This window comes from Gigantopelta aegis, chromosome 2 (assembly GCF_016097555.1).
Source record: "Gigantopelta aegis isolate Gae_Host chromosome 2, Gae_host_genome, whole genome shotgun sequence".
In the NCBI taxonomy this organism is placed as follows: domain Eukaryota; kingdom Metazoa; phylum Mollusca; class Gastropoda; order Neomphalida; family Peltospiridae; genus Gigantopelta; species Gigantopelta aegis.
Window position 1 is genome coordinate 8,636,739 of NC_054700.1, and position 12,498 is coordinate 8,649,236.

At 38.1% G+C, this 12,498-nt stretch overlaps 1 protein-coding gene across 2 annotated transcripts; it reads left to right on the forward strand.

Annotated features, from left to right (window-relative positions):
- The first annotated feature begins 744 nt into the window (after positions 1-744).
- Positions 745-12,214, forward strand: LOC121376675 (photoreceptor-specific nuclear receptor-like). 2 transcript variants are annotated; one of them, XM_041504493.1, is made up of 6 exons: positions 745-983; positions 1,985-2,088; positions 6,066-6,266; positions 7,394-7,590; positions 9,184-9,424; positions 11,016-11,125. In XM_041504493.1, the coding sequence occupies exons 1-6, from the start codon at positions 874-876 to the stop codon at positions 11,123-11,125; spliced, it is 963 nt and encodes a 320-aa protein (XP_041360427.1). In that variant the 5' UTR covers positions 745-873. The 2 variants fall into 2 exon arrangements, with proteins under 2 accessions (XP_041360427.1, XP_041360428.1); XM_041504494.1 differs by lacking the exons at positions 745-983; positions 1,985-2,088; positions 6,066-6,266 and adding an exon at positions 11,769-12,214 and having other exon boundaries at positions 6,889-7,590; positions 11,016-11,121.
- Positions 12,215-12,498: the final 284 nt, after the last annotated feature.

The window sequence follows — 12,498 nt, forward strand, 5'->3', positions numbered from 1 at the left end:
TTATCAGGTTTTATGAACATTTTATTTGAGAAAAGGGGTGCCCTCTATAGACTGTATTTTTGTCCTTGTTTTGGGGCGGGACGTAGCCCAGTGGTAAAGCGCTCGATTGATGCGCGGTCGGTTTAGGATCGATTCCCGTCGGTGGGCCCATTTTGGCTATTTCTCGTTCCAGCCAGTGATCCACAACTGGTGGCCGTGGTATGTACTATTCTGTGTGAGATGGTGCATATGTATTTTTTTGTGCTAAGGTGTCGTTGAACATTAATTAAATAATTAATTAATTCATTCATTCATTCATTCATGCATTCATTCATTCATTCATTCATTCATTCATTCATTCGTCGTCGTCTCTTTGTCTCTCTCTCTCTCTCTCTCTCTCTCTCTCTCTCTCTCTCTCTCTCTCTCTCTCTCTCTGTGTGTGTGTGTGTGTGTGTGTGTGTGTGTGTGTGTGTCCGTTTGTCTGTCTCGAATGCTGGCACAAAGACCGTGATATGTGCTGTCATATAAACGACCCGTTGCTCCTAATGAAATGAAAAAAAAAACGTATGGGGTTTTGTTACACAATACTCGCCTACAACGCATATAGTAGATTTTTCATAAGAAGTATCCGGCGGAATTATGAAACACTTGACATTCAATAACCGACGATTAATTAATTAATCAATGTGTTCTGGTGTTGTCGTTAAACAAAAACAAATTCCACTTTCAGTGCACACCCCAGAGCCGTCTCCGAGATCCTCCCCACACATCATCTGCCCGGTGAGCTCGCCGCCTCCGCCCCTGACAAGCGGCCTCGACATATCGGTGGCCTCGTCGCCCTGCTCCGTGAGGACGCCCTCTCCCAGTCCGCTGAAGAAGCCCTGTCCTGGCCTGATGTGTGTCGTCTGCGGGGACACGTCCAGCGGGAAGCATTATGGGATACTCGCCTGCAACGGGTGTAGTGGCTTCTTCAAAAGAAGTGTCCGCCGGAAACTTATTTACAGGTGGGATATGTGTATATATAGTAATGATGATGATGGTGGTGATGGTGATGATAGTGATGATGATGATATCGATGATGATAGTGATGATAATGATATTGATGATGATAATGATATTGGTGATGATGATAATATTGATGATAACGATATTGATGATGATAATGATATTGATGATGATAATGATATTGGTGATGATGATAATAGTGATGATGATGATGATAACAGCAGCAGCAGCAATAATCCATGTTTTCACCCCACGACTCATATAGTAATGATTTCAGTGATGATGATGATGATGATGATGATGATGATGATGATAATAATTTATCCTTCCACTCCACGACTATAATATATAAAAGGCATGTTATGTGATGTTCTGTGGGAAAGTACATATAAAACATTCCTAGCTACTGATGAGAAGACTGTGTGTTAGAATTATAAAATAGTTTGTTGTTAAACAATATCAACTCACAGTTGCGAATCCATGGGGAGGGGGGGGGGGGCAATGACATAAGGCGGAATGCCAAGGGAACTTTGGGGGAGTTTTGGAAGGGGATTATAAAAAATTAAAATTAATATATAATAAAATTATAACTGTCGCCAAATAAAAATGGGGGGGGGGGGGCGGACCCCTGCCCCCACTAGATCCGCCTCTGACTCAAATAGACGATTGTTAATTAAGCGATGTGCTTTAGTGATATTGCTAAATGAAGAAAAAACCCACTTCATGGTTGCGTTGTAATTTTCCCAACTCCCGACTTACGACGGGTGCGCTCAGATTAACAACTAATGGGCTGGTTATACGACGAGAATCGAGTTGTAAGAGCGCTCAGACTAGCAACTGTACAGTCGTAGAAGTCGTGACAGCAGAAAGTTGGCCAATTTTCTGCTGACAGTTGGTAGTCTGACTCTAGCATGAGAAGGTGAAGAAGAACAAAAAAGAAAAAAGCTTCGTAAATTCAGCCTTGTACTGTATAATTATTATGTTCTGGTTTGCTATTCAGATGCCAGGCGGGCACGGGGCTGTGTAACGTGGACAAAGCACACAGAAATCAGTGTCAAGCCTGCAGACTCAAGAAGTGCATCACCATGGGGATGAACAAAGACGGTAAGTAAAACTGCAATATGGAAAATGCAAAAAAAACAAAAAACGATCCCTTGTTGCTTATGGAAAAATCTGGTGGGATTCCTCAAAGACAACGGGTCAAATATTACCAAATGTTTGATATCCAATAGATGATGATGAATAAATATAGAATACTAAAGAGCTTGCCTGTCATACTATTTTTATGAAATGGGTGAACAGTTTTGGTATCTGACGAGTGATAGCGAGTCAGATACCAACACTGTTCACAAGTTTTATTTATTTACATTTCATTTATTACAAACCAACTGCAAACAAGCCGCAACGTAAAAGTAAGCAGATGTCGAGACCTACTTCACGTTATTCCATTTACCATAGTTTGACACCCAATAGCCGATGTATTTTTCGTTCTGGGGTGTCGTTAAACATTCATTCATTCAATGTTTTACACCTTTTGTGAAACCCGGCGCGGAAATACGGTACTCGTTTGATAAAAAATGTGAACTACGGGAGGGGGGGGGGGGGGGGGGGGTGGGCTATGCATGAAAAATAATAATTAGAGGAATCCTTGGACATGGATGAGTGTGTGTGTTTTTTTTATCGAACGCTGATGCTCTAACATTCTTGGACATTTTGATCAAAGGTTTTGGTATGTGCTGTCTTGTTTGTGGGAAAGTGTATATACAAGATGCCTTGCTAGAAGAAGTTTTATTATGTAAAGTATTACACACCTATAGCAATACAAAAATATAATTTGAAAAATACAGATTATAAATAAAGTCAGTGAAATAAAAAAGTAGCAAATTATTAACCGACTACTTTTTTTAATCGATGTGCGCTAGTGGTGTCGTTAAACAAAACAAACATTACTCCTTGAACACTAGATCAACGTTCATATTTTAAAAGTGAGGTGAAATGTGTTGCTCTGTGTGCATGCGTGCGCGTGTGCATACGTGTGCACGCACGCGTTTGTAAATAGTTCAGATTAATTTTAAAAAATTGTTTTGCTACATGTAATGTTTATACAGAATTAAAAGCACTCTCAAAAGTTTCCTGCGAAATCCCCACCCTTCCAAATCAAGTACCATACTACCTGCCTATTATATACAAACATAATGTTATATTATGCTGTTAGATGTCGACAAACAGTTTATAATCCCGTGTTTTTTAAGAATCAGTGTAACATATGTTAACTTCGTATAACATTGCACGGGTCGTTTCGCACCACTTCACGTAAGTGGCTACCCCAGGGCTGGAGAGGCCTATTCCAAACTCAGGCACGTGCTTGGCATTGCATCGAAAACACGACAGACGACACTATCAACCATTTACATGCCTTGAGCGAAAAAAATCAAATGTTTCACTGCATTATTCGCCTTGTCGCCGATTTTATTTTTCTTAGCCTCTCTCGGATGTTGAATTAACCCCCCTTAAAGTCGAGTGGTCGACACGTGACCTTTGTCGGTTTGAAAGGGCGCGACTTCGCTCGTGCCGAAGATGATATTAAAACCAGCCGAGCGTTGACAATTGGGATTACTGTAAAACGAGACACGTTTCCACTCTGCTTGCTTTATTAAATTTATGGTGACTTTACAACATATTTCATAAGCCATATAAATCGTTAGAAAACACGTTTTTAAGCGACTGTCGCTTGGTTGTATTTGAGCCCATTACGTAGATTTTTATTAGTATTATTAATTTTGTTCAAAGCAGATAAAGAGGTATTTAAGAGACAGAGTTTGGTTTTCTCTATGAAAGGCAAATGAAAATGAGAATACGATTGGCCAGCTGTCAAGTTGGGATTATTACAAATGTTGTCAAACGGGATAATTAGTCACTGTAGTTGATTATATAGTTTTTTTCTACCTTTAATGGCGTCGTGTTAAATCTGCGAGACTGGAAACTGATTAAGCCTAAGAACCTAATTGGCTATTGGTATTGGTAGACATCGTTGAAGAGAAAGCAAATTAGCCTAGAATTAGGACCATGAACTAATGACCATCAAAGTACAAAGACTATTCATTTGGCCGCTATGATATTCATTTGATATTTATAGTCTTCACTTGGTAATTGTGAGAACCATCTGGTTACTATGATATCCATTTGGTCACTATCATATCCATTTGGTCACTATGATATCCATTGGTCACTATGATATTCATTTGTCACTATGATATCCATTTGGTCACTATGATATTCATTTGGTTACTATGATATTCATTTGGCCGCTATGATATTCATTTGATATTTATAGTCTTTACTTGGTAATTGTGAGAACCATCTGGTTACTATGATATCCATTTGGTCACTATGATATCCATTTGGTCACTATGATAACCATCTGGTTACTATGATATTCATTGCCCACTATGATATCCATTTGGTCACTATGATATCCATTTGGTTACTATGATATCCATTTGGCCACTATGATATTCATTTGGCCACTATGGTATCAATTTGGCCACTATGATATTCATTTGGCCACTATGATATCCATTTGGCCACTATGATATCAATTTGGTCATTATGATATCCATTTGGCCACTATGATATTCATTTGGCCACTATGATATGCATTTGGCTACTATGCTATTCATTTGGCCACTATGATATTCATTTGGTTACTATGATATCAATTTGGTCACTATGATATTCATTTGGTCACTATGCCACTATGATATTAATTTAGCCACTATGATATCCATTTAGCCACTATGATATCCATTTGGCCACTATGCTATTCATTTGGCCACTATGATATTCATTTGGTTACTATATCAATTTGGCCACTATGATATTCATTTGGCCACTATGATATCAATTTGGCCACTATGATATTCATTTGGCCACTATGATATCCATTTGGCCACTATGATATCAATTTGGTCATTATGATATCCATTTGGCCACTATGGTATTCATTTGGCCACTATGATATGCATTTGGCTACTATGCTATTCATTTGGCCACTATGATATTCATTTGGTTACTATGATATCAAGTTGGTCACTATGATATTCATTTGGTCACTATGCCACTATGATATTAATTTAGCCACTATGATATCCATTTGGCCACTATGATATTCATTTGGCCACTATGATATTCATTTGGTTACTATATCCATTTAGCCACTATGATATCCATTTAGCCACTATGATATTCATTTGGCCACTATGATATTCATTTGGCCACTATAATATTAATTTGATTACTATGATATCCATTTGGTTACTATGATGTTCATTTGATCTCATGCCCTTTATTTGGTAATTGTAACTTCCATTTGGTTACTACGATATTCATTTGATCACTATGCTGTCCATGACACCGTGGTCACTATGGTATAGATTTTAACAATATCATAAAAAGATTAATGTCTGTGCCAAAACACCGAAAAATCTCAGTCCCATAAACTGAACAATAACGTACATCTATCGCATTGCAATTGCAGTTAAAAATACATCAAGTATATCATGTCGATTATTTGTTTTCGTTTTAGGCGTGTGTTTGTTGAGGGGGAGGGGGATGCATACTGACAAACGTGAACACTGTTATTGTTATCGACATCAGTGTAATATTCAGTTAAATTTTTTTTTAAAATAAAGTCGACTATCAAATTGAATTTATTTATTGTCGGACCTAATATCTGTCCGGAATTTCAGTCAATTTCAATCCCTGCTAAATGATCTTACAGACATGGTGAGGCCAGCTTATAACTGTTAAGACTGCCCTATTGGAATTAGTGTTTCACAGAATAAGCCTCAAACTGAACTGAACTTTATTTACTCGACATATGAGGATATACATATATATACACAGCACTCAACATAATTGTAACAAGATGTTGAGTGAACTACCATATCTTAGGCCTACATAGATACAAAAATACACAAAATAACCTTTCAGCTAGAGGATTTGAAAATATTCATAATAAAACTACAAAAACAAATTTGAAAGTTTAAACTTAAATCATTTGTAATGTTTGTGTCTTGTAGCTGTTCAGAACGAGCGCCAGCCCCGGAACACGGCGCAGGTGCGCGAGGACCAGATAGAGCGCGAGATGGACGGCCATCTTGCGCATAACGCTGCCACTGTTTCCGCCACGCACCCGGCCTTCAGTCCAGGGGCCAACCACAGGTTCATGGCCAGTCTGATGACGGCGGAAACGTGTGCCAAACTAGAACCAGAAGATGCAGGTATATATATATATATATATATATATATATATATATATATATATATATATATATATATATAACCGTTATTATTTATTATTGTTTTATTTCTTTTTTACTTTAATTTTAATTCAAGGCTATTTAGGTCTTTAGATTCACGCATGCGCGACTTGTTCTTAGATTTTTAGTGTGTTATTGTTTGTTTGCTCTTTTTTTTTTTTTTTTTTTTTTTTTTTTTTGGGTGGGATGGATGTTTTTTTGTGTTTTTGGATACTTTAATTTTGGTACAAGTATTGCTAGGTATTTGGTTTCAGTTGTACAAAAGGTGTACGTACATTGGGTGGGGAGAGGTTTTTTTTTTAAATTCCTGATTTTGGACCTTATGAATGGCCCATAATTTGGTTACTGTGAAATCCTTTTTTTTTCGATGAATTAAATTATCATGGTTTTGTTAAAACAATACATTTCGTTGGTTCGTAAATCCAAAAGATTGTATCATAAATTCGTATTGTTTGTATACATATATTATAATTTCGTTGTGTTCATAAATTCGTTGACTGCACATGGTAATGTTATCTATCGATGTTCGTCTAGCTCCATGGTGATTTTATCTGTCGATGTTTGTGATTGCATGGTAATGTTATCTGTCGATGATTGTCAAATTCCATTCCAATCTGATGTTATCTATCGATGTTTCACAGTTTGTCTAGCTTATGGTGATGTTATATGTCGATGTTTTTAATTGCATGTCCATGCTATTTGTCGATGTTTGTGATTGCATGGTAATGTTATCTGCTAATGTTTGTCTAGTTCCATGGTGATTTTATCTGTCGATGTTTGTCTAGCGTCATGATGATTTATCTGTCGGTGTTTGTGATTGCATGGTAGTATTATCTGTCAATGTTTATCTAATTCCATTGTGGTGTTATCTGTCGACGTTTGTGATTGCATGGTGAGATTATCTGTCGGTGTATGTTTTAATTCCATGGTGTGATGTAATCAGTTGATGTTTGTGAGTGCATGGTCATGTTATTAATCGATGTTTGTGATTGCATGGTCATGTTATCTGTCGATGTTTTTGATTGCATGGTCATGTTATCTGTCGATGTTTGTGATTGCATGGTCATGTTATCTGTTTGTGATTGCAGTGAATGAGGAGAACATTGACGTAACGAGCGTGGAGCAGGAGAAACTCGTCCCCCACCACGCCCCCCTGTACCCGGAGACGGCGCTGTACCCCGTGGGGCAGGAGACGATATACGAGTGCTCGGCGCGACTACTCTTCATGGCCGTCAAGTGGGCGAAGAATCTTCCTTCTTTTGGAAATCTGCCCTTCAGAGACCAGGTGGGTTTCCTCTGTCATTTCTACGTCGTCCTTAGCAATGTGCACATCTTCGCAGGCCAAGGTACCATTCCGTATATGGTAACGAACTGAATGCGTCACTAAATAAATAAAAATTCCTTCTTCGACGGATGTGTTTCTGCAGCGATCTTGATGTGTTTCAGATATTATTGAAACCAACCTTGTCCCGAGTTTATTGTCATTGTAAGATGTCTCCGATTGGTAAGGCCTTTTTAACGACTGGAAAAAAGAAGTTTGTTTTGTTTAACGATACCACTAGAGCACAATGATTATTAATCGTCGGTTATTGGATGTCAAACATACGGTAATTTTGACATATAGTCTTAGAGAGGAAGGAAGGAAATGTTTTATTTAACGACGCACTCTCTAAGAGAGGAAACCCACTACATTTTTCCATTATTAGCAAGGGATCTTTTATATGCACCATCCCACAGACAGGATAACACACACCACGGTCTTTGATACACCAGTCGTAGTGCACTAGCGGGAACAAGAAATAGCCCAATGGACCCACCGACGGGGATCGATCCCAAACTGACCGCGCATCAAGCGAGCACTTTACTACTCATCTTCATAAATCAAGGCTAATATTCGTTGCTCGTATTCAGCCTTGATACATGTAGTCAAGAAATCGTGCCACAAAATGCTTAAATTTCATTGGATGCGATGAGATCTGATTGCAACGAATCGCAACGCTCCTTATAGATTCCCTTGTTATTGTAAACAAAGATGGCAGCGTCAGCGTCCGTGGAAACGTGTCGTGTTTGTCATGATATTTTAAAAAAAAGGTTTCGGCGGTTAATTTTTGATATTGCTTTCAAGATTGTCACATGTTACCGATGCTGTGATTGGTCAGCGATGTCATCGTGTAAGGGACATAATCGGTGTTACAAATTTTCTTCCGATAGAGGGCGCTAGTAGTGGATATCAGTAATCTTGACTACATGTATCAAGGCTGAATACGAGGAACGAATATTAGCCTTGATTTATGAAGATGTTTACTACTGGGCTATGTCCCGTCCCCGACTAAAATACGCATTAACGTTAGCAGAATACTCGACACTGTCTCTTTAGTAAACGCTCGAACATTAAGATTACTGAATATATTAAGCGCCTTGTTTCTTAGGCATACGGGCTCCCATTTTTGTAAGGGTCAGGCTGATGTCGACGAAAATGCCCGAATCTGGATTTATAACAACGTTTTATTCAAATTCTGCATTACCTCTAAAAAGCAATACAGGGTTCCAAATGAATCACAACGCATTTGTTGAGTAGAATGATGGAAACACATGGCGATGAGGTTTTAGACCACTCATTTAGTCCGAATCTCTCTCTCTCTCTCTCTCTCTCTCTCTCTCTCTCTCTCTCTCTCTCTCTCTCTCTCTCGTTTTTGCCTAAATGCGAAGATTCGACAGACATACAGACAGATAATGTATTAACGCCTAACCTCATATTATGTACATCACACATATATACAAAATAAAACAAAGATTTCCTCCACCACTTGGATGGCAGTTGACCCTCTCCCCGACCCCCGAGTCTCGCACGCTTATGCCCTGTCTGTATAATTGGCAGGTGATCCTACTGGAGGAAGCGTGGGCGGAGCTGTTTTTGCTGTGCGCCATCCAGTGGTCGATGCCCATGGACGTCTGCCCGCTGTTCGGTTTGCCGGAACACGCCCCGAACTCTCACAACGGGAAGATCTCGCCATTCTCAGACATGCGCATTCTGCAGGAAGTGATGACGAGGTTCAAGCTTGTTCAAGTCGACCCCGCGGAGTTCGCATGCCTCAAGGCCATCGTATTGTTCAAGTCAGGTGAGAGAAATAAATATTCTTGTTATATAACATTTAGATAAATATCTTAAAATATCAGTGAAATAAAAGTGTTATCAGTCACTCAGTGACGATAACACATTTTAGAGTGAAAATTTCACTATTTCACTCCAAAATGTTATCATCACTGTAGAAAGTGTTATCTTCACTGTAAGAAAACCGGAACTATTTTGCTGCTGGCATTTTAAAAATAAAGGTAAATCGCCAAAATTATATAATAAATACAAAATTTATATCTCATCTCGTGAAGTTTGCAGTCATATCACACTCGTCGCGCAAACTTGATTACAAACTTCACTCGATGAGATATAAATCATATTTGACAAAAAACATGAAATATCCTCTATTTGTTATATACAGAGGCAGATCTAAATCCAAGTTGTGTATTGACGGGAGGACCACGTGTCCCGACACCACTAAATATATTCAAGCACTTGCCTCTTCTTTCTGGCCTTTATTTATTTTTTATTAGGTTGCCCTTTTCACGAGTTGGTCCATTGGTCCTTTTTCCCTTAGTCCCCACCCTATACATTTTCTGTATCCTCTCTGATATACATGATAGTTTACTATGTTGCAGTGTGAATAACAAGTTATCTTTTGAATCTTGATTCTAAATATAACATTAAACCTGTAGAAAAGTGTCCAAAAATGGTTGTTAAATACTCGAGACTGATATGACAGGGTAGATCAAAATGATTTCAATTTTTTATTTATTTAAGCAATTTGAATTTTAAAAAACCCAACTAAATTATGTTCTCCATTTTTGTGAACCTGGACATTTCTTATAGGGTTAATTTTGTTTATAGTAATATAACAGAATGGAATATTCTACTAGGGTGTTTTGTATCCTTTTCGGACTATTCTACAACAGAGAATGTTACAGTTAGATTTACAGTTACGGGTAGGATTAGGGCTCGGACTAGAGTTAGGAGTAAGTTAGGGTTAGTTATAGGCTCCGAGTTAAGGACAGACTTAGAACTGTTGGTCGGTCGAAAGGGTTAGAGTTAGGAGTAGGATTCGAGTCAGACTTACATTTTGATTTACAGGTAGGATTAGCATCAAGGCTAGTTTTAGAGTTAGGGTTAGGATTAAGTTGGGATTAATTATGGGCTTGGGGTTAAGGGTAGAATTAGAACAGTATTTCGACTGAAAGGGTGCTTGTGTACATACATTAATAAATTCGTGTTTTTTAGAGGTGGGACGTTGCACAGTGGTAAAGCGCTCGCTGGATGCGCAGTTAGTTTGGGATCGATCCCCGTCGGTGGACCCATAGGGATATTTCTTGTTCCGTCTAGTGCACCACGACTGGTATATCAAATGTCGTGGAATGTTAGATCCTGTCTGTGGGATTGTGCATATAAAAGATCACTTGCTACTAATGGAAAAATGTAGCGGGTTTTCACTCTAAGACTATATGTCAAAATTACCCAATGTAGTGGGTTTCCGCTCTAAGTCTGTATGTAACAATTACCAAATGTTTGACATCTAACAGCAGATGATTAATAAATCAATGTGCTCTAGTGGTGTCGTTAAACAAAACAAACTTTTAACTTTTCGTGTTTTTCATTGGTAGATGCGAAGTCGTTAAAGGATCCGTCACAGGTGGAGAATCTCCAAGACCAAGCACAGATTATGCTGGGTCAGCACATCCGGGCACAACACCCAACTCAGCCTTGCAGGTAATTTGCGCATTCTACAAAATGCACTTGTTTACGTAATTGTTTCGTGTAAAATTGATTCTTGTGTATTGTGAATGTCCGTTAATTGCAATAAATGTTTAAAACCAATAGTATTGAAGCATTTTCATTATTAGTTTTGTGAGGCCTTTTTACCCGATTTTTTTTGTATTTGGACGACAGAGGTTAATCTTTTTCATTTCTGCTTTCTTCATTCGCAATTTAACAAACAATAGCATCCAAGTAGATGACTTCAACTAAAAACTAACAGTGTTCAAATCTATTGCATATCGAAGGCTGATAACCAAAACTGACTATGTCCAATAATCTGATTTTCAACAAAAAAGTAAATAAATAAATAATAAATAAATTAAATAAATAAATAAATAAATAAATAAACAAAATTAAAAGTTTGAAATCTTCGAGACCCCCCCCCCCACCCCCCCAAAAAAAAAGAAGCAAAAAAAAAAGCAATTGTATTTATTCAAATTATATAGATTTTCATCAATCCTAGTTCATGAATGTAAATCAAACTATATAAATTATTTGTATTGCTCAGTTTTAATTATTAAAACTCCTTTCTCTGTTTACCGATTGTTTCATTAGATCGTATGCCTTTAATTAATTTGACTGAATGCTGTGTGTTTCAGATTTGGTCGCTTGCTCCTGATCTTGCCCATGCTACACTACATTCCCTCAGACCGAATAGAGAGACTGTTCTTCGGTCGGACGATCGGAAACACCCCCATGGAGAAACTACTGTGCGACATGTTCAAGAGTTGAGCTGTGTATCCTGACTCAGTATTCTGGCTCAATTCACTATCTTGTCACTTCAGCTCCACTGAATTCGGATCCTCGCCCGTCGTCCTCTTGAAGAACTGGGTGACAGGGAGTCGTGAATTGAGTGATAGACGGTCTGACTATTGAGAACTGAGTGGCATGGCATCACGAATTGAGTGAAAGACGGTCTGACCATTATGAACTCAGTGACAGGGCATCATGAACTGTTCACAGCGTGACGTAAAAGGGCTGCGTGCAATACATATATATATTTAATATATTAGTAACACGATCTGGTTTAAAACATTACAGTGTGACCTATATTGTATATATGTGATGGGGTATACATACATACATATATATATATATATATATATATATATATATACACACACACACACATGTATATAATATTGTGATAATATTTAATGTCTCTGATATTATGTTCTTTGTACTTTTGTTATACTTAAAAAGTTTTGTAGTAGTGTTGATATGATATAAAGTGCTCCTACTGGCAGTAGCTATTGGGAATTTTCCTATTCGTTCAGTTGATAGAGCTCTGGACTCATAATGAGAGTCGGTTGTTCGGATCCCGTCAGT